The sequence below is a fragment of the Marmota marmota genome, unplaced genomic scaffold (genome assembly GCF_001458135.2).
Source record: "Marmota marmota marmota unplaced genomic scaffold, marMar, whole genome shotgun sequence".
NCBI classification, from domain to species: domain Eukaryota; kingdom Metazoa; phylum Chordata; class Mammalia; order Rodentia; family Sciuridae; genus Marmota; species Marmota marmota.
Window position 1 is genome coordinate 1,381,020 of NW_025999900.1, and position 27,926 is coordinate 1,408,945.

The 27,926-nt window shown below is 33.8% G+C and overlaps 1 protein-coding gene and 1 long non-coding RNA gene across 5 annotated transcripts in view; one reads left to right on the top strand and one right to left on the bottom strand.

Annotated features, from left to right (window-relative positions):
* The window catches only part of Hif1a (hypoxia inducible factor 1 subunit alpha), a 45,221-nt gene extending 20,205 nt beyond the window's left edge, over window positions 1-25,016 (top strand). Inside the window, exons 2-15 of one of the 3 annotated variants that reach the window (XM_015489941.2) lie at window positions 2,763-2,953; window positions 3,529-3,674; window positions 3,758-3,842; window positions 7,626-7,738; window positions 8,383-8,585; window positions 12,612-12,718; window positions 14,026-14,173; window positions 16,369-16,589; window positions 17,231-17,517; window positions 18,808-18,930; window positions 19,051-19,469; window positions 22,352-22,460; window positions 22,917-23,043; window positions 23,676-25,016. In XM_015489941.2, the coding sequence (XP_015345427.1) occupies window positions 2,763-2,953; window positions 3,529-3,674; window positions 3,758-3,842; window positions 7,626-7,738; window positions 8,383-8,585; window positions 12,612-12,718; window positions 14,026-14,173; window positions 16,369-16,589; window positions 17,231-17,517; window positions 18,808-18,930; window positions 19,051-19,469; window positions 22,352-22,460; window positions 22,917-23,043; window positions 23,676-23,827 (2,431 nt within the window). In that variant the 3' untranslated portion in view covers window positions 23,828-25,016. Of the gene's footprint in view, window positions 1-2,759; window positions 2,954-3,528; window positions 3,675-3,757; window positions 3,843-7,625; window positions 7,739-8,382; window positions 8,586-12,611; window positions 12,719-14,025; window positions 14,174-16,368; window positions 16,590-17,230; window positions 17,518-18,807; window positions 18,931-19,050; window positions 19,470-22,351; window positions 22,461-22,916; window positions 23,044-23,675 lie in introns of all 3 variants that reach the window. The other 2 variants (XM_015489932.2, XM_048798459.1) reach the window with 2 other exon arrangements.
* Window positions 1,119-27,926, bottom strand: LOC125615208. Of its 2 annotated transcripts, none has more exons than XR_007345736.1 (2): window positions 27,694-27,926; window positions 1,119-2,985 (listed from the first exon to the last, which is right to left on the bottom strand). It is a non-coding gene; the product is annotated as an uncharacterized LOC125615208 (long non-coding RNA). The 2 variants fall into 2 exon arrangements; XR_007345737.1 differs by lacking the exon at window positions 27,694-27,926 and adding an exon at window positions 3,110-3,367.

A 27,926-nucleotide genomic window follows, 5' to 3' on the forward strand; every position in this document is an offset into this window, starting at 1 on the left:
ATGACTGATAAAGTGGGCCTTCCTGTGAGTAGACAAGAAATTGGGCAGTTCAGATGCTGAAACTCCTAAGAACTTTGAAAGCTTTAGCTTAAAAAATAGAGAATTTTTTTTTTTAAGAGTTCCCACTCACATGGGAAGAACGTCATACACATTTCTCTTTTAAACCTTTTACTATAGGGCTGGAGGTGTAGCTTAGTGGTAGAGGGCCGGCATGCTTAGCAAGTGTTTGAGACCTTGGCTGGGTTCAATCCCGAGCACCTGGTTGGAGGTAGGGCTGTGGGGGGTGTCATTTATTAGGTCCCCTGGTTTCGATTGGTGCCTTGTAGAGTTTTTCAGCTCATATCATATTACTTGTTTTCTTGAAACTATTTTCTTCCAAAATTCAGGCTCATGCTCAAAATTTTTTTTCTTACAGTCTACATGTACTAGCTTAAATGTTTTAACCAACAGTATTGTCCTTTAAATGTTTTAACTAACCTCACATTTCTAATGGATTTGCCTTGAAGATTATTGCCATGCAAGTATTTCTAAAGGTATGGAGACATATATCACCATTGTTGATACTTTTAAATGCATGTAACATTTATTATAAGGATTTCAATTTTTTACCATGTCTTTCATTTGGGTAGTTATTTGTTAGTGGCTTAGATTAGTTGAGTACTTCAGAAAAAGGAAGCCAGTGAGTTTGATTCAAGTTGTTTGTAAGATTCTGAAACCTGAACCAATTATTGCATTTAATATTCAGTTTTATCCTAAAGTTGATCGATACTCTTTTTGATGATTTTACTTAAACTGATAGTAATGCTTCCCATAGCTATCACTTTCTCTCACCTACCAATTGAAGAGGGGGAAAATTGTGAAGGAAAAGCATTTGTTTAGTTGGTATGGATCTGACCAAAGAGTTTAGGGGGGAAAAGAAAAAAAAAACTATTGTACAATTTATTTTAAAATTTATTTGAAAACATTTAGTCAGTGAGAACAATGAAGCAGTTCTAATGCACCTAGAAAATAACGGTAGCAGGCTGTTGACATTGTTGCATTTTCATGGAGTCTCAGGGTCTAATTTTTATTGTAGAGAACTGAGAAAACCATGCTTCATAAAGATAATTAGTTACAAATGATAGCTTGAACTGAAAATTTTTATCAGTTACTATAATCAATGTTCACATTTTTATTAAATCATAATAGTCACATAAACACAAACTTAAAAACGATAGTATCTCTATTGTCAAAATAAAACTGTTAGGTATTTTCATGTTGTACAACATAACTGAGAAAACTGCTTGTTACTTGAGAAGTTGTTTTTATGATTGTACCTTTTAGCTTTGAAGATCTTTTAAAGGGAGAGAGACTTGAGGTAGAGACAATTATGTACTTCATTCATAGGTTATGAGGAGGATTAAGTGAAATAAGCCTCTGTTACACTGCTGAATGCTCAGTAAATTTCAAGGGCTGTTTTCAACATTTAGTAAATAATTGACTAACAGGATTGAGTTGAAGGGCAAAGAAGATCAGCTGAGTATTTAAAACAGGCAGCATTTTATATTAAGAGAAAATTGTGGAAGAACAGATTTGCTTTTAAAATACCTGCTTTTAAATTATTTGCTACAGAATTGCTGATTTTAACCTGCAGAATCTGTTTCCTCATTTGTAAAATACGGATACTATTTAATCTATTAGGCACCTATTACAGGGCAGTGTTTTGTACATAATAGGCTTTATTATATAACAATAGCCATTAAAGAAGCTGCCAAGAAAAGAACCAGATTTAGACTTAACTTCAACTCCATCAGTAAGATGGAGCTTAGTAGTTAAGCAAAGGAAGTCAATTTGTGTGGTCTGACTTTTGAAAATCTGGCTGAATTTATTCTTGGAAGAATCCCCTAAAGATTTATCATTATATTAACACCTTTATTATCTTCACCAACCTGTCCCTTTAAATTTTGGTATTGTGCCACATCTTTATTTCCTCCATCCTCCTGCATTTTTTTGTTTTATTGATTTTATTTTTTTAAATACACGACAGCAGAATGCATTACAATTCTTATTACACATATAGAATACAATTTTTCATATCTTTGTGTATGGAGTATGTTCACACCAAATCATGCTTTTATACATGTACTTTGTTTTCCTGCATTTATTTTGTACCCATTACTCCAGTAATAGATAAAAGGCTGCTAAGGAAGTAGGCAACCTGAAAAAAGTAGCTTATTATAGCTTAATATGAATTTCTATAGCTTACTGTTAGTGTTCCTCATTTGGTAGGTAGGGTAGAAGAGTAGAACAATATTGGGGTCAAAAGAAAGTTACATTAAAAATCGGTGTATCTACTTAACAACTATCTACTTAACAACTCCTGTTCTCAAGTTCTTATGTACAACTTTAGGTTGGTTTCTTTTTGTTTAGACTACATATGAAAGACTATTAAGTACACACTTAGATATGTAGGTCTCTTGAAGTTTTTAGCTAAAATAAAAACGTCTCCAATTTGACATGCTAAGGAGGAAACACCTGCTTTGGCAAAGTTTAAACCTTAATCTTGGTCTTGTGAGAGTTCCTTATGTTTGCAGTGATCCAAAATTGTAGAGTCATCTTGTATAAGAATGCATTAATCTACTAGACAAATCTCTTACGATTTAATTACATGGCATCTTCTAATCCTGTGGTAAGAAAAATGTAAAATTAATTTTATTCAAGCTAAGGCATATTAGCTTATATACATTTTTTGTCTCTTTTTTGTTGTTTTTGTTGTTAAGTAGGATAAGTTCTGAACGTCGAAAAGAAAAGTCTAGAGATGCAGCCAGATCTCGACGAAGCAAAGAGTCTGAAGTTTTTTATGAACTTGCTCATCAGTTGCCACTTCCCCATAACGTGAGCTCACATCTTGATAAGGCTTCTGTTATGAGGCTTACCATCAGTTATTTGCGTGTGAGGAAACTTCTGGATGCTGGTGAGTTGCTTTAAAAAGGATATATAACAGGCCTGGAAATTAGAAATTAGAAGTAATTAGAAATTATTATTAGCAGGTGGTCACTGATGATTTTCTTTTATGCCCATGGATATAAAATTTATATTTACCTCTGCCTCCCTTTTCTTGTTTACCTACCTTCTAAAATATGGTCTTTCTTTTTGTTTTTTGGTTTGGCTGTATTACTTCAAATAATTATGAAAAGCAGTTTGCAAAATCTTAGTCCTCTCAGCCTTTATTGTTCTGTATTAAAATGAAAGCAATGGGGAAAAATTTAAATATACAGAAAAAGCAGATACTGTAGATTGTTTTAATGTATTGTTTTATTTCTAGATGGACACAATAACTTCATTCCATTTATTTATGTGGTGCTGAGAATCGAACCCAGTGCCTCACGTGTGCTAAGCAAGTGCTTCCCCACTGAGCCCCAGTCCCAGCCTAGATACTGTAGATATTAAGAAAAGTATCTGGGAGAAAACTTTATAATAACATCTAAACATTACATCATTTAAGTCATAACTTTTTAAATTATTTTCCTCCTCTTCACACCTTTTCAGGTGACCTGGATATTGAAGATGAAATGAAGGCACAGATGAACTGCTTTTATTTGAAAGCCCTGGATGGCTTTGTTATGGTGCTCACAGATGATGGCGACATGATTTACATTTCTGATAACGTGAACAAATACATGGGATTAACTCAGGTAAAATGTCCACATATTAAAAGCCCTTTGGATGTTTTTATGATTTTATGATATAGATCTAATTTTTAAAAATATGTTTACAGTTTGAACTAACTGGACACAGTGTGTTTGATTTTACTCATCCGTGTGACCATGAGGAAATGAGAGAAATGCTTACACACAGAAATGGTAAGAAAAGTCTATTGTTTGATTTAATGTGACAAGAGGTTTTACTTAATCAGATATGTTACTAATTTTTAAATGTCGTTATTGTACTCACCTAAGGCAAAAATGTTCTTTCACATTTAGTAAAATGCTAACACTGTTCTTTGTTAAAACTGTTCTACTTTTTTTAGGAATTTCATAGAAATACTTTTTTTTGTTGGGTGGGGGTACTGGTGATTAAACTCAGGAGCACTTGACCACTGACTCATATCCCCAACCCTATTTTGTATATTATTTAGAGACAGGATCTCACTGAGTTGCTTAGTACCTCTCTTTTGCTGAGGGTTCCTTTGAACTTGGGATCCTACTGCCTCAGCCTCCGGAGCTGCTGGGATCACATGTGTGCCACAGCACCTGACTACAATTTTTTTTAAAACTGACCTAACTTCCTAAATAATTATACAGACACATACACATGAATAGTAAAATGTATAAATTAAAATGAAGACCAAGAAAGTTATAAATTAAAATAAAACAAAACATTATGGCAATAAGAATTGAAAATGACAGATAACAGGATTTTACAGTTATTAAAGCTAAGGTGCCAGTTTAGATCCAGGTTTTTTTGAGACCCAAGAAGAAAAAAGGATAAAGTTGACTTAGAGTTTTAAGAGCACAATAACTACTTTGATTTCTCAGGATTTTTAAAAAATAATTTGAAGTTACAAATTACAAATTTTTGTAATCATGAATGCTCACACATTAAAAACGACATAAAACTTTAACTCTTGTGATTTGTTAACAATAACAAAATATTCCAAGATTTTTGAAAAGTACCTTTTGAATTACAAAAATTTAATAATTAAAGTTTTTTTCACATTTGTGCCTTCCTCAGCCAAGTGTACTCATTTAATCAATTCTACTTTTCATGACTGAAAGTTACCACAATGAAAATTTATTATACTTTGCTGCCCTCTGATTTAAATAAGTTTCTCCACTTCTGTTTTAAACAACTTCAAGTTTGTAGTACTTTCTTGAATAATATTTAAGGTTTCCTTTTTCATCCCATTTATTATAATAATAGCTAACCTCTATTGAGAGAATACTCTGTGGACACTTCAGTGACCAAGACACTGTCATCTTCATTTTATAGCTTGAAGTTCTTTGTTCCTCATAACCCTGTGAAGTTACTGTTGGTTTCCATTTTACCAAGGAAATTGGGGGTACCTAGTTACTGGGTAACTTGTCCAGTATTACTTGGTTAGCAAATTGCAGAGCTTGGGTTGAACTCTGGGAGACTGCTTCAGTCCATGCTTGTTAGCACTTATGAGCTTTTTTAGTATTCTTGAATTCTATCTTCTTTTTTTTTTTTTCATCATTTATAGGTGCCCTGTTTTGCTTTTTAATTTCATTTTATGTTTTTACTATGAAAATGGGAAACAAATGCACAATTTTTAGGTTTCTGTGTAAAGAACAAGTGAACTTAGAATTCTGTATAAAAAATAAGTGAATATGCTCTAAGCAAGGTCCTAAATGGGTTTTCAATGAGTTAAATAGTTTTTAGGCTTGAGGTTTATATTGACTGCTTGGGGCTTCCTGCCACTAGACCATAAATGGATACTAGGCAGTCTTGTTTTGATGTAGCAATCATGTTAATGTGTTGTTTGACATCAGATTAGTCACTTAAATGTGTTTTGCATCAAATGTACTTTTTTCAGGCACACAAATTTTTTTCAAATCAATCCTAATGTGTTAATAAACAATGCAGATTTTCACTTATTTGAGTGCTCTTGCAAAGCATTATATTTTAATAAGAGCCTGTAGTGTGTTTACACAAATAGTCCGATTATTCGTTGAATTCTAAAAAACTTTTAGAATTCATAAAATAAAAAATATGACTTCATTTTTAGAGAGCTGAAAATATAGTTCTTCTTTTTTTGTGGAGGGGTTGGTAACCAGGGATTCAACTCAGGGGTACTCAACCACTGAGCCACATCCTCAGCCCTAGTTTGTATTTTTATTTAGAGACAGGGTCTCACTGAATTGCTTAAAGGGCTTCGCTAAGTTGCTAAGGCTGGCTGTGAACTCTCCATCCTCCTGCCTCACCCTATCAAAGCCCTTAGTTTCCAAAGAGCAGTTTAATTTGAACTTAGATTATGAAGGACTGCAAATACCTCGAGGAGTTTACCCACAAATCTCTACTGCACCTTTCATAACCATCATCACCTGCCTCCATAATACACCTATATCATCATTAAGACCAGTGTGATTTTGTGGCATTATTTTAAAATCAATTCTTAATGCTTCTAGGGAAGGCAAATTCAGTCCTAGAACTCATCTTCCTTAAGAGTCTAGCATTTCTAGCAAAGCATACCTAAATTTAAACTTACTCTTTTGTTTCTTTTCCAATTGACAGTGTTCTTCAATATACTAACCTTAAAATTTCTAGATATTTTTTTTTTAAATTATCTCATCAGTGTTTACAGATTGTACTTCTTCATTTGCCTTTTGCCAACCTTCTTTTTAGTCCTACTACTGCTACTGGCTGAATCCCTCAATACTATCACTCTATCAAATTATATATTTAAGTTGAACTCCTCATTTGGGTATCAGAGTCCCTCCATAGTAATAACCCTAACCTTTCCTTCTAATTTTGTCTGACTACTCTTCTACATGTACCTTATCCTACAGACACACTGTACTGTGTACTATTTCCTGAACATGTGCTATTTTTCCTTTCTGTGCTTTTCATTCTCCTCCTTCTTCTGTAATACCCTTTTAGCCCATCTCTACTTACTGAAGTTCTAATGTCTCTTTTTCTGAGAAAGCCCTCTTGGTTCTCCCTGATGAGAATTTACTTCTGATCTGTTTCTCTTAAAAGCATTCTTAAAAAGTCTTGAGTACTAATTCTGTATTGTATTGTTGTTGACCTTACAAGAGCTACTGCATGCTTAACTTCTTCAGGAAAAGGAATGTGTCTGATTATTCATCTTTGTGTCACCTGCAACATATAGTTCAAGTTCTGAATAATGAGTATTTTTGTATTTGTTTTGAACCAGACTGACCAATGAATGAATATAAGAAATCAAAATATTATTTGCTTAATCACCTGAGTGTAATCTCATTATTTAGTTATGATGTTTGGAACGGGAGTAAATAGACTTGAATTTATTTATTTCTGTAATCCCACCCCACCCCCACCCACCAGTGCTGGGTATAGAACCCAGAGCCTCAGACCTAGTAGGCAAGCCTCTACCTCTTAGCTATATTTCAAACCCCTATTTCTGTAACCTAGTTATTCAATCTGGGTTTTTTCCCCAAAGTAACACAGTAGAAATAATTTCTTGCCTGCTTTCCAGGATAATTTAAGAAAAAAAAAATATATGTAAAAATGCTTTTTTGCCATTAAAAAACTTGTTGTTTTAAAAGTTCTATAAATACATTGTTACTTATTGAGCTATCACATTTGGTTATATGAAGAGTTTGCTGAGGTTCTTTTTTTGAGCATACTTAGCACTGATAGCATATATGTTGATAGGGCAAACTTATACCATTTTCCTGTTTCCTTGTAATTTGACCAAATTTACTGGCTTGAATGATTACCTATTATACCAATATGCCGTCCTCCTGCCAAGTGAGGGAACCACTTAAGCATTATAAATACTAGTACTGAGCGGAGCCTGTCAGTTCTCTTGTATATGTTAGAGTGGGTAAGGCTATGAATATGTTCATGCTGAGACTCACTTTTATTGTAACAAATTCATATGTTTAGTTATGTTTTAAAACTTTATTTCATGTTTTCATTAGGCCCTGTGAAAAAGGGTAAAGAACAAAACACACAACGAAGCTTTTTTCTCAGAATGAAGTGTACCCTGACTAGTCGGGGAAGAACTATGAACATAAAGTCTGCAACATGGAAGGTAAATCATTTTTTTTGACTTACGACCGATTATGTGCTTGATTTATAAATAAATTCATACATCTAGACATTGCTAGAATTAAAACAGCTTCACAATTGTGAGGGAAAATTTATAGTTATTCCTTGGATTTACCATTTGCATTTTCAAATGATGAGTGTATAATTCTCAAAAATCTAAAACAATGTAATTTTACAACTTGAGGCACAGACTAAATTATGTGTTTTAAGATTTGTGTACCAAGCTAACTGGATCAGTTGGCTTAGTAAACAGTCAGTGTTAGAATCCTGATAGAGTTTAATTTTCTACTCATTGTATCGCTTCTTTGCTCAGTGTTGAAACACAGTCATCGAGGCAGAAGCAGCCAGCAACCACAATAATCAGATTAAATGAAGAAACAAACACCAGGCTTATACAGGGTATTACTATCATTATTATTAATGTAAGAGTAATGTAGGGTACTTAGGAAATATGTCATGGGGAACATGCTTTATTAATTTTCAAAAAAATACATTTAATCCACTAATGACAGTAAATTTAATTAAAGCTTATTTACCTGTCAGACTCAGCTATTTATCTCTGTGTTTTTATTCTCTAGCATTACAACTTAGAAAAAAAAATGTTCCATTTTTCTTCTTCCTACCCAGGTACTTCACTGTACAGGCCATATTCACGTATATGATACCAACAGTAACCAATCTCAGTGTGGATACAAGAAACCACCAATGACATGCCTGGTATTGATTTGTGAACCCATTCCTCATCCATCAAATATTGAAATTCCTTTAGATAGCAAGACTTTTCTCAGTCGACACAGTCTGGATATGAAATTTTCTTATTGTGATGAAAGGTAAATTAGACATAAAATATTACTTGAAATTTTTAACTTGTCTAAGGTTTTTTAAATATTCACTGAAGACTCAATGGCATATTATGTGTTTTCAGTAAGATTAATGGAATGATATATCCTGGAACCTACTATGTACACGTTACCAGGTGCTATTCAAAAATTATTTGATGATGTCGTTTTCTTTAAGGACTCTTATTATTTAAACAGAGAAAATAAATGTCAAAGTAGCATGTTTTAAGGAAGATAACTTGTGGTTATAGACTAGATAGCAAAAGTTTTTTGGTCGGCCTCATCTTACATCTTTTTCAAGAACCATCAATCCTGCTTGTGCCCATTTCCCAAATTTATTTCTGTAACTACTTCTTTGTAATTGCCAACTTGGTATTTCTGCCTGGCTAGCAATTTCTCTGTATTGTAAATGTTTTTGTTACTGAACTGTACCACTGTTGTTCTCACACAACATAAAAAAATAAAAATAATTCTTTTCTTCCTATAATGTCCATCATTGTTAACATACCACCCATGGGATGTTTTAATGACTAATGCCTTTGCCTTTTCCCATTCTGCACTAAAAAAAATTTTTGTACTTTCTAACACATTCTCACTTTCTACATCTTTCCTTCTGCATTTAAGAAGAAACTATACTGTTCTTGTACACAACTGTCATAACATTTATTTTATGGTTTTATTACTTGTCCCATTATTTACTTAAGGTTATATAACACAGTGTTAAAAACTGATTCTGTAGCCAGATTACTAAATTCTCTGGTGCCTATATCAAAAGGATCTTAAACAAACTAATTCTTTTCTTTGAACATTAGTTTCTTAATATTTAATAACACCTACTTTATGGGATTAACTTGAAGATCTTATGAGAAAACCAACTTTAAGCACTCAATACAAGTAGACAAAAATTGCCCATCCTTTGGACAGAGAAATGTTGATAAAGCACTTGCTTTGAAATCACATAATCTTGCATTCAGACCTGGCTTGTAGCTCTGGTACTTAGCTGTTGTAAGACTCAAGATTCCTTATCTATAAAAATAAGGGTCATACCTCAAAAAGCTGCTGTGAGGACTAAAGGAGTTTGTTGAGTGCCAAGTACCAATAGGGAATACCTCACCATAGCTATCCAACTTTAAGAAAATGAAGATACAAAAGCTAAAAAACTATTTCATGGTGTTTATTGGCAGTGTTAATATGAATATATGATGGAATAGTGATGTCCACCCTACTTTAGAGGAATTTTTTTTTTTTTTAACTTGAAGTATAGGGATAGCTGAGGAGAAGGGAAAGAAATGGAGTAAAAATGAGAAAGGAATGACATTTATCTCTGGGTCTTTCAGAAAATTAGCATGATGATCATGACAGAGAAATTAAGACCAAAAGCATCTAGCCTAAAGATCTAAGAGAGGGAAATGATTGTTTTCTGGTCAAAGCTCTTTCCAGCAACTGTAACCCTTGAGCCAAGACATGGAAAAATATTTGTCCAATTTTAAGAAAATCTAACACATTAAAGTAATCCATTTGTAATTATTCAGTACATTTATTTGAACATCTACTATGTTCATGCCACAAAATAGAAATAAATATGAACAAATCCTAGAGTGAATTTGTAGAGCAACTGCTTTAGTTCACCGGTTTCCCCTATCCATTAAAAATACTTTTTGATCAAACTTTCTAGATCTTTCCTCCCCTATAAAATTAAATTTATCTTGTTTCTTCCTATATGAATAAAGTTGACCTTCAAGGAAAACTATCAACTGTTTATATTTTGACTTCTTGACATCCCTTAGTAGTAAACATACCTCAGATTAAGAAGTACTAACATCTGATTAAATAAAAACTTCCTTTAAATAATATACATGACTCTCATCAAAGTGATCCTCTTGTCGCCTTCTCCAGCATCATCTCTTTCCACTTGCTCCCACTAACCAACCACACCTACATGTACACCATGTTAAGCATTTTCTCTTTGCTTGTACTGTACCTTCTTCCTAAAGTGGCTTTGCCTTCTCTTTGACTCTCTTATACAAAACTCTCTCACAAGAAGCTGTCCCTCACCCTGACCATTTCTCCTCATGATAGAAGTAGTTCCTCTGATTCCTAGAATAGATACACATCATTGCATTTAATACCTTGTTTCACAAGTTGTATGATAAGTGCACCAGAAGATAAGTCATACTTAGAACAATGCCAGGAGCAAAGGTTATATAGATTTGCATAGTGAAAAAGTATTTAAATTCCATGAGAATTTTATTTAAATGTGTAATATACATAAGAGCAATTAAAACTGTTTTTAGGTTTGGGGTTATAGCTCAGTGGTAGAACACTGGTTAGTATATCAAAGGTCCTGGATATGATCCACAAATAAATAGTTTAAGGACAGTATTTGTTTTTGTAATGCTGCCACCTAGTGTTGATGTGTTTGTGAATATCTTTGTGAAGAATTAAGGTTTTTCTTTTTCTTTTTTTTTTTTTAATGTAAAAGTAATGATGTAATGACTATAAGCAAGACAAAGCAATAGAATGGTGCTTCTTTTGCAGACTAGGGACAATGAAATGTTTAGCTACAATTTTCCATACAAACATGAAACAATATTCATATAGAATAAACACCCTCCAAGATAACTGATGGGTGATGAACAAATACACCAAGTTTGACCAAAGCAAAATACAAACTGAAAAGTGTTGGGATTGTTCATGTTTTAAATTTAACATGCTTGTTTTATTTAAAAAATACCTATAGAAACTCATCATAGATTGCTTGTATTTCCAGACATTACAGAGAAGGCATACTCCATTGTTAACTGTTGTTAAAGTAATGTTTAAGTTTGAAATTATTCTTACAACACACATTAAAATAACTTTAGATAAAATGCCTTCTTCCAACAATTAGCTGGTTTATTTAAAAATTTGTTTTGACTTTTCTCCAATAACATGTGTTTGCTTTGGTTTTGATAAATAAGGTTTCTATTTATTTTTGAACAAGCTATTATAGCAGGTCTTGCCTTAGAGCAGTATTAGTTTTATACCTTAATAACAAAGTTGTATTGCCTGTGTCCTTTCTGTAATTAGGTGTTTTTGGGTTTTGGACACAGTGTAATATAGAATTTTTGTTTGCTCCTCAGTAAAAAAGTCCTTTGAAATCAAGGCTGAGAAATCTAAACATGTTTTGGTCCCAGAAAAGCTTTGGGAGAGAATATTTCTGTTTAATATAGTGTTAATAAGAGCACAGCCTTCTCTTTCTCATAACGTGGGTTCTCATGAAGTATTCCAAACTGGATACAGAGAATAAAATCTAGTCTCTATTCTAAAGGAATTTCTAGGAAACCAGATGGAATAACTAGATTAGTTTTCCACCCATTTTCAATTTGATATCATTGTTTCATCTGAAATTATTCCTAAAAGTTCATATAACTAATTTTAGAAACTAAATAATAAAGCATCTTCTAAAGCCTTCTTAATGTCTGTTCCTTCACTTCCCATTTAGTGTAGGTACTCTGTAGATAAATGTCAGTGACTACCTTTACAAATTTTATCATTTAGCAGTACTTCATATCTATATATGTATACTTTGCAATGTGGGTACAATAGAATGTGATGAAAACAGGTAACAAGTTTGGGTGAAGGGAATACTAATGGTCAAATAGAGGACTTACAGAAATGCATGGTGTTGTACTTAATAACTGTAGGATTTCTTTCTTTTTTATATACTTATTTTTTAGTTGTAGTTGTACACAATACCTTTACTTTATTTATTTTTATGTGGTGCTAAGGATCAAACCCAGCACCTTGCACATGCTAGGCAAGCACTCTACAGCTGAGCCACAACCCCAGCCCAATAATCGTGGGATTTCTAAAGGTGAGATATAAATTTATTTTAAGCAATGGGCAGTCTTTACTATTGAAAACTCACTTGTCCATAAGGCTAATGAACATCAGTTACTTTGGAGAAGCAAAAAATAATTTTTAATTAGTCCTTGTTCTTTTTTGTTGTTGTTAACTTACATTTTTTACTAACAGAATTACTGAATTGATGGGATATGAGCCAGAGGAACTTTTGGGCCGCTCAATTTATGAATATTATCATGCTTTGGACTCTGATCATCTGACTAAAACTCATCACGACAGTAAGTATAATAAAGGGGAAACTCATGCATATTCTAATTATTTAATCTTTTCTGTCTATACATCTAACTTTCTGGTTAAAATTAGTCTTTCTAGACTAAATTGTTAACATACCTCTTCATAAGGATTTTGGTCATTAAATCTTTGAGATTTGTTACAATGAATACCAATAAAAGTAGAATCATTTAGTAATATATAAAACATTTAGCATTTTAAATACAAAGACTTTTTTTTTAATAACTTTTATTTATTTTTATGTGGTGCTGAGGATCGAACCCAGGGCCTTGCACATGTGAGGCGAGTGCTCTAACGCTGAGCCATAACCCCAGCCCCACAAAGACTTTTAAAACAACCAGATATTATAGAATATTTAACAGCATCCTTTTCAGAATCCATACTTAAATAATTGGATCAGTGATTGGCATACCGAAGGCATTCAGAAAATACTTGTTCAATGAATGTGAAGGTGTTCAACATCATGTACATGTGATAACAAGTACTCTTGATAATAAGATGATTCTTAATTTTATTCAAATAAATGTTATTTAAGATCCAAACTTAAGTTAAACTTTGGAATTTCTCACCTGCCTATTTAATTTATATCTAAACATGACTTCCCAATGTGATTAGGAAGGCCCAAATGTCACTTAAAAAGTGTGATTAGCCTTGAATGACAGAGCCCAAATCCATCTGCATTCAGGGCCTGAATACTCATAATAGCATCAATATGATTTATTCACTGCTTTTTTTTTTTTTTAATCTTTATTTATTTGGTGCTGAGGATGGAACCCAGTGCCTCATATATGCAAGGCAAGCGCTCTACCACTGAGCCACAACTCCAGCCCCTTATTCACTGCTTTTTTCCAAATAAGTTAATTTTACATTGCATGAATTGCCAAAAACCTACATTATGGTATCAGTTTATATTCAAATATGCTAAGTGCAGTTCTTTGAAGTCTGATTGTCTAGAAATTAGAGCAGGAATTTAAGGAAACGGTAGTACTGCTTTCTTGTAATATCAAGCAGTGATCATTCTCTAGTCTGACACTTTCAACACAAATCAAAGTAATTTCAGCCACTGTTCTCTCTTGGCTTTTTGTTTTATTTATAGTAAAGATTGATGGGGGGAGGGCATGTTTTCAGCTATCCTAGGGCTTTCTCCTTCAATTTAAATAGTTAACAACTGATACCACTAAAGTAAACATTTCTCCCCTTTTCTAAAACAGTGATCTACATTCAACATCTGTCCATTTGATTGAAAATTCAAAGCTATTTCCTCTGTATCGTTCTTTTTCTTTTTCATTCCCAGTGTTTACTAAAGGACAAGTCACCACAGGACAGTATAGGATGCTTGCCAAAAGAGGTGGATATGTCTGGGTAGAAACTCAAGCAACTGTTATATATAACACCAAGAACTCTCAACCACAATGCATTGTATGTGTAAATTATGTTGTAAGGTAAGCTGGCAAATAAACATTTTGGGGAGACCAAGTAGTTAAGTTTTGGGACACTCTTTTTTAAAAAATAGTTTTTTGTTGTTGTTGTTGTCAATGGACTTTCATTATTTTTTATTTTTTTATATGCAGTGCTGAGAATTGAACCCACTGCCTCACATGTGCTAGGCAAGTGCTGTACCACTGAGCTACAACTCTAGCCCCTTTGGGCACTTTTTATAGGAAGAGGAAATTGTAAATATTAATTTTATTTTCACTTTTCTATAGAATTATGATTTTCATGTCAAATAGTTCACAGTGATTCCACTGAATACTACCAGTAGTTGTCTATCCACACTTTGACTCCTATTTTTTAATAAGACCTTGAAAAAAAAAAAAAAAACTTGATCTATGGATTAGTTTGCTTTAGTCCTTCAACTCTAGGCATATACTATCTACATACACAGCTCAAGGCAGCTGTTATTTGTGTAGGGAGAATACTGGTCTTAGAATGGTCTTATGTCATAGCTCTGCCACTCATTAGATCTGTGACCTTGGAGAAGTCTCATTTCTCCTAAATCCATCCATGTAGGTAAGATAATACCTGAAAAGGTTTTAACAAAGACTATATGAAAGTCTGGGTGAGGCTGCTATAAAAGGCTATAAAGTGACATGTGGCTTTTGTTATATTCTTGAACTCCTCTCTTAGTTCATTAGTTTGTAACTATATGGACATCTTAAACTAATCTTGTATTAGCTTTATGCCAGTAGAATCTACCCCATTTAGTCTGTTTTCCACATTATCACAACATTCTAGTTCATCTACCTGACTGAGCTTTCTATGTAGATATCATTTTCTCACTGTTCTTTTTAAAAGATTTTAAATAGTTTAAATATTTGAGCAAATAGTAATTCATGAATTGGAAAGGACTAAACTCAAAGGGGGCTTGGGCTCCATTGATGTACCATAAAGGATAGACTTTTAATAGTGAATTTTGGAGTAATACATCTTTACAATTGTTTTTTAAAGATCCCTTTATTACTCCCAAGATAAACTCCTGTCTACTTGCATGGCATCACTTCTTGTTATCATACTCCCTTGTTTCCATAGATTTAGCTCTTCCTCCAAAATCTCTGATCTTCCTCTTAGGAAGACTTTGGTTATTTGTTTTTATTTTTTCCACTTGTGACACTATCCTTCAGAGTTTCAATTTTGTGTCAAAGAATTCTTGTGGGGGCTGAGGTTGTGGCTCAGTTGTAGAGCGCATAGCGCGCTTGCCTGTAGGCACTGGGTTCTATTCTCAGCGCCACATACAAATAAATAAAACAAAGGTCCATCAACAACTAAAAAAATATTTTAAAAAAAAAGAATTATTGTGAACTGGGGTTGTAAATCAGTGGTAGAGTACTTGCCTAGCATATGTGAAGCACTGGGTTCGATCCTTAGCAGCACAATAAAAATAAATAAAAGTATTGTGTCTATCTACAACTAAAAAAATTGTTTTAAAAAAAAGCATTCTTGTGTGACATTACCATTATGTACGAATACTCTACTCTTCCCCTCACCTCACTTTGCCTAATAACTACATGTGAGTTCAACTTTCAACTTGTTAGCCTTTCTGTTAAGTAAGTCTTCTCTGTTTTAGCAGTGATCACATTTGCAATTTTATTTTCACACGGGGTTATAAACTTCTTGAGGGCAAGGTTTGGGTATTTTGATTTTTATATCCTCTGTTCATTCCACAAAGTGAACATTTAATATGTTAACTAAAGTAATAATAAAATTTACATTGAAGCCAAACATAAAACTGGAGCTATTGTTCATCATCCTTCCCCCACCCGTATTCTGAAGGTGTTACCACCATATCATCTTCCTACCCCCAAAGAAAACAAGTGCCCCTTTTTAGAAAGAGTGTAGTCATCTTACCCTTATATCTTTATATTGTAGAACCATCCTTAGGCCATGCTTCATATATTAGTCCCAAAGAGTTGTTTTGTGCCAATTTCATTAGTCAAATATTTGAGTTAACTTCTGTGAATTTTATTAGGTCTTTTAAAACATATGTGACGAGTATGCATGAGAGATCATCCATCTCAAGGAATATTAAAATGTTCATTTTTAAAAAGGAGAATGTAAGAGACAAGATCATTTCATAGTCCCCCTCACCCTTATTGTTTCAAGTAATCATTTAAGAATTACTAATCTCTTTTTTTGACAGTGGTATTATTCAGCATGACTTGATTTTCTCCCTTCAACAAACCGAATGTGTCCTCAAACCAGTTGAGTCTTCAGATATGAAAATGACTCAGCTCTTCACCAAAGTTGAATCAGAGGATACAAGTAGCCTCTTTGATAAACTTAAGAAGGAACCTGATGCTTTAACTTTGCTGGCCCCAGCTGCTGGAGACACAATCATATCTTTAGATTTTGGCAGCAATGGTGGGTAGTTAGGTATTTTCTTAATCTCCTAAACTATGTTTGTTGCTATACGCTCCATAAAATGTTAGTCGTCATTTGGATACTGCTTATGTTTTGTTTTAATAGTCTTCTTGAAATTATTCACTGAAATATTTTTACTCTTATGATTTCTTTGCATTCCTGCTTTTTAAGTATTTTGGAGAATTTTGCTCCTAAATGTCCTTAAGGTATTTTTTCTTTCTGCTTTAATTTTCTCTAGCTACTCTATTTCTATATACTGCTGTCAGATTTTCTGTACTATTTAGTAGAGCCATATTGCAGTCAATGTAGTTGAATTAAAGGATAAATAAGAAGTCATACCATAATAGTAAACACTGAAAATGGGAACTAGATTATTGTAATTTCAAACTAGGTTAAAATTCAATGTATAGAAAGGTTGGAAATGCAGGTCTATCCCATATAGATTAGCAGAAGGTGCCAGTAGTAGACTAAAAAGATAAGTCAAGACTTATGATTATACCATATCTGTAAACTTTCCAATTAAGGAAAACATGGTTTACATTTGTCACCATTTGTCACCCAAGTGAATTACACAAATCTTGTAAAAATGGGTTAAAATTTTTATATTCTTTAGGTTGACTCATTTTTTTTTCCCCCTTCAGACCCAGAAACTGAAGACCAACAACTTGAAGAAGTTCCACTGTATAATGATGTAATGTTCCCCTCATCCAGTGAGAAATTACAAAATATAAATCTGGCCATGTCTCCATTACCTGCCTCTGAAACTCCAAAGCCACTTCGAAGTAGTGCTGACCCAGCACTCAATCAAGAAGTTGTATTAAAATTAGAGCCAAATCCAGAGTCACTGGAACTTTCTTTTACCATGCCCCAGATTCAAGATCAACCAGCCAGTCCTTCTGATGGAAGCACTAGACAGAGTTCACCTGAGGTAGGTGCCATGATAAGAATAACTTTCAGATTTTAAAATTCAGGTATATATTTTTAAATTTGATTTACACTTATAATTTGGACATGTCACTTTATATATTAATCTTTTGGGGGAGAAGCAGTTTTGTTTGTTTGTTTTTAATGTGGTACTGGGGATTAGAACCTTGTGCATGTGAGGAAGGCACTCTACCAACTGAACTATATCCCCAGCCTCTTATGTGTTAATCTTAACACTCTAAAATTATGTATAAGTTATCAGCCTAACGTAGAATTCAACATGTTTTAGGCTCAGAGACAGGAACATGAGAAAGAACTGGCTTCGTATAAACCTGAATGTAAAACTTAGGTTATTTACATATCCACAGAGAATACAACTACTTATGTGTACTCCAGGTAGCTCTAGCCTATACCTATCACCTCTTTGAACTAGAAAACTCTCCAGTGGCAAAAAGCTTAGCAGAGTTTAAATGGGAAAGGGCTTTACAAGTTCTGTGCCCAATTTAGTTCAATTTTTATCACTATTTTGTAATTCTGGATAAGTATAGCATGAAAATACAAAGTCTTACAGATTATATATTTAGTGATTTTCAATCTGATTTCTTGATATTAATAGTCCTAAAACTCAATAAAAGAACCTCCTCTTACTAAAACTATGATCAGGAGTAGGGCAACTTTGATCTGAATGGTATGTGAGGCACAAATAAGTCAATAAGTGGTAAATAATCCTACATTAAAGTAATCAAAATTGGCATGCTAAGAGTAGGAGATGTGAAATCTCAGTCTTTTGGAAAATATATCCTTTGCTCTGATTGCTTAGTTGAGTACCACAAAAAATGTTTGATTATTTTGTCTTTGACAAAAGTGAACTAATAAAAAAAAAAAAAGCTATAATGGGGGAAAGTAAAATTTTATACTTAAAGTAGCTGTAAGATTTTTAGGTAGATCACCACAGGAGTATGCCTTCTCTGTACAGAGGCAGATTGTAGTGAACACATCATCTGCTTAATTGGCCAATTAGCTACCATTATGGGTTAGGTAAGTTTTATTCTTTAGAATAATAGATGAGTGCATCTTTTAATCTTAATTTTACAAATGATGTCATATAGTGTGGAATATGTATATTGGCAAAATTCGTTCCAGTAAAAGCTCAAGCATGTAACTTTTTGTTAGATTGTTTTGTTTATTGGATTTTGTCTATGTGTTTTTGGAGGTCTGAGGTGGAAATTGTAGGCTAGCATAACAGATGGAGGCTTCTTCAGGGAAACATAAACACATTTAATTCCTTTTACAGCCTAACAGTCCCAGTGAATACTGTTTTGACGTGGATAGTGATATGGTCAATGTATTCAAGTTGGAATTGGTAGAGAAACTTTTTGCTGAAGACACAGAAGCAAAGAATCCATTTTCAACTCAGGTATATGGATTTGTTTATTTTGTAATGAGTTTAATTAATTTGTAGTCTAAAGTTACTAAACTTATTTTTCTTTTACAAGGTATGACCATTGTAAAAATTCACGTATTTGTTGTTTTACAGGACACTGATTTAGACTTGGAGATGTTGGCCCCCTATATCCCAATGGATGATGATTTCCAGTTACGTTCCTTCGATCAGCTGTCACCATTAGAAAGCAGTTCTTCAAGCCCTCAAAGTGTGAGCACAATTTCAGTATTCCAGCAGACTCAAATTCAAGAACCTACTATTAATACCACCACTGCCACCACTGATGAATTAAAAACAGTGACAAAAGATGATATGGAAGACATTAAAATACTGATTACATCTTCGTCTCCCACCCATGCACCTAAAGAAACTACTAGTGCCACAACATCATCATATAATGATACTCAAAGTCGAACCGCCTCACCAAACAGAGCAGGAAAAGGAGTCATAGAACAGACAGAAAAATCTCATCCAAGAAGCCCTAACGTGGTATCTGTCACTTTGAGTCAAAGGTATTTATATGTAACATTGAAGTTATAGTTCTTCTGTTATATTAAAGTTATAGTTCTTTTATTATATTATGAATGTGATGTTACATGATTTGTAAACAGAGCACTTGCATGGCATATATGAGGCTCTGGGTTTAGTGGCTAGTATTGAATAAAAGTTACTCTTATTTTTCATTGGATATTTGTACAACATTAGCTATATTATAGGTTAAATGGTTTTTTTTTTTTTTTTAAGGCGGGGTGGGAGGCCTGTACCAAGAATCCTACAGTGACTTTAGCATTGCTTCTATGGAATGAAGCAATGTTTGAGCAAATATGTGGCTATAATCCAATTTTTAAGTTATAGCTACGTGTGGTGGTGCACACCTGTAATCCCAGCCATTCAAGAGCCAGGTGGGAGTATTCCAAGTTCAAGCCTAGCCTCAGCAACTTAGGGAGGCCCCAAGCAACTATGAGAGAGACTGTCTCACAATAAAATGGGCTGGGGATATGGCTCAGTGGTAAAGCACCCCTGGGTTCAATCCCCAGTACCAAAAATTTTTCTCTATGTAATTTGTAATTGGATTTGACATGTTTTAAATTTAAAGCTATAATTAAAGGAAAGAGGTTTTAGGTAGTCAGTATAGAGAAGAAAAGTGATTGCTTTACTATATCTAGACTGAACCAGCTGTCAACAGCAATAGGAAAGAACTACCATAACCAGAGTATATGCCCTTCTTCCCCTGTCCTGCATCCTACCTTGACCTACAATGCCAGGAAAAAAATCTGGGGGCTTTAGATTTAAATTCAGAAATAGTTTACAAATTACTATAACAATGACTGACTTCCAACCCTGAGCTCCACTAGGGCAATGTCAGTGTCTTAGGCATTTGAGTGATAGTAATACTTAGCTCAGTTCCTGACAGATAGTTTTTGCTTGCTGGAGTGATAAAATGGATATAATAATATAAATGATAATAACCTGTTGTTTACTGCATACTATCAGCTATAGAAGATGGGATATTCAATTTTCTGATCAACTATTCCTTGGATTTTTAGTTGTCAAAACCAAATCTAGGGGTTGGGGTTATAGTTCAAGTGGCAGAGCTCTTGCCTCGCACATGTGAGGCACTGGATTCAATCCTCAACACCACATAAAAATAAATAAAGTATGGGCTGGGATTGTGGCTCAGTGGTAGAGCGCTCGCCTTGCACAGGTGGGACCCGGGTTCAATCCCCAGCACCACATAAAAATAAAGGCATTATGTTGTGTCCATCTACACCTAAAAAAATAAATATTTTAAAAAAATTAAGTAAACATTTAAAAAATCTAATATCAGATCACTTAGTTCTATAACATTAGCTACAAAATCATGGGTACACTTGTAACTTTCAAGTTTATATGGAGGCTTTTTTCTCCCTCCTTGTTAGGTAATTATTTACAAAATCAAAGTGCTATACTAAACCAGAATATTTGTAGTTTTAGAGTGAGAATTAAAGATAAATTACTAAAAGTACTACTACTAAGTACTTACATGATGACTGAGTTATGTTTCATAAATACAATATATTTATAAGAGTTTTAAAACCTGCCTGTCTATAGACTAGAGATTTTATACAATTTTTAACAGAACAAAATGCATATAGAAAGGGAGTTAGAGTGATATTGCTTACCTATCCGCATTCTCAACTATCTGGACAGACCAAGGAGCCATTATGATATATATTATGAGAGGGAGGGGTTCTAAAAAAGCCAAAATAAATGTAACCCACATATTTGGCTCTTTATTACAATTCTTCACCACTTAATATTAGTTTTACATACAGGTAGCACAGGTTTGATAACCAAATCAATACTAAGGGCAAAATTAACAATAATGAGAAGGCCAATAGAGGAAAGGGTGGATGTGGAGACCTGGAGTGTACTTCCATTTGTGCAACTAATTAACTGTGGGACTCTGACCAACTTACCTACTAGGCTTCAGGTTTCTTAATTATAAAATGGGTATGACAATACCTGTCATACATACCTTAGAACTGGAGCAAGTTTAAAATGAAGTAATGAATATGAAATATTTTAATAACTGAAACACTAGACAAGCGTGAAATCAATCTTACATTACAGTAATCCTGAGAATATTGGTGTATTCTTAATTAAGTGGAAAAAAAGGCTAGTTTCTAATTCTTTTATCTACAATAATGACAACTGAGTTTTGTTTGGTTCTACTTTATAAAATAGGGTTATGGGGGCTGGGGATGTGGCTCAAGCGGTAGCGCGCTCCCCTGGCATGGTTGCAGCCTGGGTTCGATCCTCAGCACCACATACAAACAAAGATATTGTCTCTGCCGAAAACTAAAATGTAAATAAAATATTTAAAAAAAAAAAAAAAGAGCTGGGAATGTAGTCCAGTTGGTAGAACACTTGCCTAATGTGTGAGGCTCTGGGTTCAATCCCCAGTATGGCACCCCTTCTCCAATTTTCTTTTTTTTTTTTTTTAAGAAATAAAATAGGGTTACATATGGTTTAGAAAATTTTCTGTTGTAAAAAGTGAGCTTCTGAGTGAGGGGTATAGCTCAGTGATCTTGTATTATGCACAAGGCCCTGGGTTAAATCCCTAGCTTTTGCTTTTTTTTATTTTTTAGTTTTCGGCGGACACAACATCTTTGTTTTCATATGGTGCTGAGGATCGAACCCCGTCCACTCGCATGCCAGGCGAGCATGTTACCGCTTGAGCCACATCCCCAGCCCCTAGCTTTTGCTTTTTAAAGTGATAAATGTTAGCAGTCAGGAAAGTTCCATTATGTACACAACATTATATTCCTTAATGTTGGAAACTAGGGCATATTATGCATTTTGTTTAAAAGAGCTTGATTAGATATTTTATCTAGAACATTTTCTTTTCCAGAAATACAGTTCCTGAGGAAGAATTAAATCCAAAGATATTAGCTTTTCAGAATGCTCAGAGAAAGCGAAAAATGGAACACGATGGTTCACTTTTTCAAGCAGTAGGAATTGTAAGTGTGAGAGTAAACATGTTGCTTTTCTACTCTAGCTAATGTGCTACTTTCAAGTTATATATAGGCAATTTAAGAAGTGATACATTGGGCTTTCTTATTTGATACACACTAATTTTTTAAAATACAGTTAATGAATGCATTATTGGAGTAAAAATTCTAAACAATACAGATACATTCTGAGTAAGAAATGAAGTTCTCACATTTCTCCACTCTAGATATCACCTCTGATCTCATTTTCTTTGTGTTATTCTCCCTTATTAGTAAAACCACTGTGTAATAATGAATAGCAAATGGCTTTACCATAGTTATTATTAGGAGAAAGAATAAAAATAATATAGGGCAGTATTTAAGAAACCTGCCTATATGTTGCTATTAAACTTAAATGCATTTCAAAGTCTAATTGTAAAAAAAAAAATTCAACATAATAAACTTGAAATAACTTACTCTTTTTAGGGCACACTATTACAGCAACCAGATGATCGTGCAACTACTACATCACTTTCTTGGAAACGTGTAAAAGGATGCAAATCTAGTGAACAGAATGGAATGGAGCAAAAGACAATTATTTTAATACCCTCTGGTTAGTTTGTTTTGCCCTCAAACATCACAAGGACAATTACAATAAATGAAATTTTTTTACCAGGAGCTTTACTCCAAGTGAGAGTGATTTAGATTCCTTAGCAAAATGGAAAAAGTAAAGTGTATCGCATTTATTCTACTGACTGTATTTAGGGTAGATACATCAAGATGGAACTTTCACTCTGTAGTAATTCTTTCTGATGTATCTAGCTTTATGTGCTGTCAATATTGATAGAAGAGGAATCTTATGAATTCTTTTACCAAACTGATTTATCACTTTTCTATGCCCTCATTGTCTCCTGTAAATATTTCTGATGTGGGACTGGGATTGTGGCTCAGCGGTGGAGTGCTTGTCTGGCATGTGCAGGGTCCTAGGTTCAATCCTTGGCACCACATAAAAATAAATAAAATGAGGGTATTGTGTCCAACTACAACTAAAAAATAAATATTTTTTAAAAAAATTTCTGATCTAGCACCAATAATACTTGACTGCATTTATTTGTTTACATTGCTGTGGTTTTGGCCAAATGACTAAAAACCCATCCAGAAGTTTGTTTTATTTTCCCCCAAACCTAATGCATAGTGGAAGTTTAATAAATTTAATGAATACTTGTGTGTTTCTTTCTTTTTTAGATTTAGCATGTAGACTGCTGGGGCAATCAATGGATGAGAGTGGATTACCACAGCTGACCAGTTATGATTGTGAAGTTAACGCTCCTATACAAGGCAGCAGAAACCTACTGCAGGGTGAAGAATTACTCAGAGCTTTGGATCAAGTTAACTGAGCTTTTTCATGATTTCATTCCTTTTTGTTTCTTCTTTTTTTTTTTTTAATTTTTTGGACACTGGTGGCTCATTACCTAAAGCAGTCTATTTATATTTTCTATATCTAATTTTAGAAGCCTGGCTACAATACTGCACAAACTCAGATAGTTAAATTTTGATCCCCTTTCTACTTATTTACATTAATGCTCTTTTTTAATATGTTCTCTAATGCTAGATCACAGACAGCACATTTTCACAGATCTTTGGTGTTTAAACCATTGCATTGTAGTAGCATCATTTAAAAATGCACCTTTTTATTTATTTATTTTTGGCTAGGGAGTTTGTCCCTTATTGATTTATTTTTAATAAGATGCCAATATAATTTTTTAAGAAGGCAGTAACCTTTCATCATGATCACAAACAGCTGAAACATTTTTACTCATTTTTCACATTTTACATAAACAATAATGCTTTGCCAGCAGTACATGGTAGCCACAATTGCACAATATATTTTCTTAAAAAGTACCAGCAGTTACTCATGCAATATATCCTGCATTTATAAAACTAGTTTTTAAGAAGAAATTTTTTTTGGCCTATAAAATTGTTAAACCTGGAACTTGACATTGTTAATCTTATAATAATGATTCTTAAATGCTGTATGGTTTATTATTTAAATGGGTAAAGCCATTTACATGATATAGAAAGATATGCATATATCTGGAAGGTATGTGGCATTTATTTGGATAAAATTCTCAGTTCAGAGAAATCATCTGATGTTTCTGTAGTTACTTTCCCAGCTCAAAAGAAAACAATACCCTATGTAGTTGTGGAAGTTTATGCTAATATTGTGTAATTGATATTAAACCTAAATGTTCTACCCACTCTGTTGGTATAAAGATTTTGAGCAGACTGTAAACAAACAAAAAAATCATGCATTGTTAGTAAAATTGCCTAGTATGTTAATTTGCTCAAAATATGATGTTTGGTTTTATGCACTTTGTCGCTATTAACATCCTTCTTTTTTCATATAGATTTCAATGATTGAGTAAGTTAGAAGCATTATTTTAGGAATATATAGTTGTTGTAGTAAACATCTTGTTTTTTTCTATGTACATTGTATAAATTTTTCATTCCTTTGCTCTTTGTGGTTGGGTCTAACACTAACTGTATTGTTTTGTTATATCAAATAAACATCTTCTGTGGACCAGGCCCCCTTTGATTAGCTTTTATGTTTAAATAGTATTTGCATCATCTCCAGCTCATGAAATTGTTTCCTAACAATTTAAGTACTTTATGAAAATTATATTGTACGCTTCTGCATTTATCTCATTGCCATTATTATCTTAGTGTATGCTGTGTCCCTAAATGTCATGTTAACTAATAACCATAGTATTACATTGTAAAGAGTATGTTTTTTAGAAAAGAAACCTGCCGTTTGTAAATTTATGAGCCTATTAAAGTGTAAAACACAAAATTTTAATATTTTTAGTATAAATGAAATGAGTGAAGCAAATCATGGACATTGTAATCATATACTATTGTAAAGGTTAGTGGTTCCTCTAAAGATTTCTAATCTATTCCCATTAACAGATGAAAAAGTTTAGACTGCAAATGATGAATGATTTGCTGAAGCCATAAAAGTAATAAATGTAGACCAAAGATTTAGCTTAGGGCTTCTGAATCTAATGTTAAACCTACAACAAACATTTGTTGTTTTTGTTTTAATCATTCTGTATTTTGATTTTAAATAGCTTTCTTTCTGCTATGCTTTTCTTGTATAAACAGCTATTTCTTTTACAGTTTCTTTTTTTAAAAAAAAACAAACATAAGTATAGAAAGATATGAAAATAAGAGACAAAAATCACTGTTAATCTCTGCACCTAAAGGTAACAGAAAGTGCACACGTGTGTGTTGCTGGGGATTGAACCCAGGCACAAATACAAAACAAGCACTCTACCATTGAGCTATACACTTAGTCCCCCAAATTTATTTATACTGATAAATTACATGGGCTGTGCCAGAGCCCTGGGTTCTTTATCTTGAGGTATGTATCCTGAACAAGATGAACTAGCTATAGATCTCTTAAATAGCTGTTCTTAGAACGGGACAACAACTACATGAAAATTTGGGAACAAAAGTTCACAATACTGATATTAAATACAGAACCTTGGGGACACAGGTATAATTCACCCCAAATACTATGACCCAACGTACTTCTCATTTAGTAACAGATATTACCAGAGGTGACACTTTAGAATAAAGTAGTTGCTTAATATTCCCAGATGACAAAATTTTAGAATTATGCTTATTGATTAAGAAAATTAGTTTCAGTTGAAAACTAGAAGTTTATAATTTTCAAATGTAAATAAATGGGATTACTACACAACAGGCCAGAAGTCTGGGAAAATGACCTGTGAGGACGATGATTTAGGAGGGAAAGCCATGTTAAAGAACAGGTGAGCTAGAAGAAAAGTACCAAGTGCTCAGTTACTCAGAAAAAAAGTCACCTGGAGTGCTTAGAACTATGTAAACACATCTAGCACTTCCTTCCCAGCACTGTATGCCATCAGGAATTTCTTTATAATGCCTTCATCCAAAGAGTATAACCCAACAATGTCATTTTATCCTTATATTTCTCTCTCCTCCCTATATGTCTATGCTTCCTATCTCTTTTCTGGTGCAATGAATGAATGAATGACTTTAGTATTACTTTCATCCTGAGGAAAGTGTGGCAGAAAGGATTAGCATATTTTGTTCATCTGTTACTGTTAAGTGTAGAACTGAAACTAGTTACTGAGCAAGCCTACCACTGCCAGGTACAGTGCTCATAGATTAAAATGACTCCAACATCTGTTGAATACACTAGACTTTGTGCTAAGCATTTTGCTTGTTATCTCACACTCTTCACAAATCCCTATGAATTAGTACTTGTATCTCACTTTGTACATTTGAAAATCTTGGGAAAGTTGGTCCAATGTTCAAAGCTGCTGAGCAGGCCATCAGTGATTCCAAAGCCCATGGTGCTAACCACCATGCAGAAAGTACTAGTCACTCCAGTAGAACAAATCCTTGTCCCCCATTTTCAACTGTTCAAATAGTAAATGGGGGAAAATAAAGGGAGTGTATAAAACTGAAGGCCATTTGTCACTTGGAATTGAGGTCACCCAGGACATTGAGGGATGTCCTAAAAGGAGTGGCATGACATGTAGAATAGAATTATTTCAAAGAGTTATTTAGTGGGTTTGGGGTCTGAACTAAAGATTCAGATTCCAGATTATAGAGACATTATTAACTCACTGGTAAACAAGGTGTAGTGTGTGGGAAAGCATTTGAACTATAAAAGGCTGTTACGTATGGTATGGTGGACTTTATGGCATAACAGACATGTTCATTTTCATTTGCACTTGTATAACCTCACAATTAACCCTTCCAATCTTGATTTCCTCATGTAAACATCCAAGAGGTTTGAAAGATAAATTTAGTTACCAGCTTTGCAGAAACAAACATTCTAAAAGGTAAGAATTTTAATGTAGCAATGTCAAAAACAAGTTACAAAGAATACGAAATATTTTTTTAACTTTGTAATTTGATTAGCTAAAACCTTTGCATACATGTTGCTAGCGAGAACCAAGGAAAATGTAAAGAAGAAAAACCTTATTGGGGTGTTTTAAGTTTGCCACTAACCTCTTTGCTCATTTCTTCCCTTTAAATAGCGCTGAACCTGTTATCCATATTATTTCGCGTTTAAAGCAATGTGTAGAATCTAATTCGACATAATTTCCTGTCGGATAAAAGCTACACTTGACCACAAACCTTACTATCATCGCCTTCTGGAGTTTGTTGTGTTCACACCTTCCAGAGGTTTGGACATAATGTTTATTCTTACCTTTAATTGACGGTTTTTATCCAGGATGGTGCCAGACACCCGATCTCCGTGTACTATTTTAATTTCCTTCCCGGCTCCATTCTGGGACGGAGAGAAAGGCAGGTGCCTGAGAGCGGCTGTGGCCTGAACCTCGGCGAGGAAAACACCAAGCACGCGGAAGGAACGCGGCTCGCTCCTGCTCCCGGCGCCGCCGGTACTACTACATGATGAGGATGCGAAACGCTAGCAGCCCG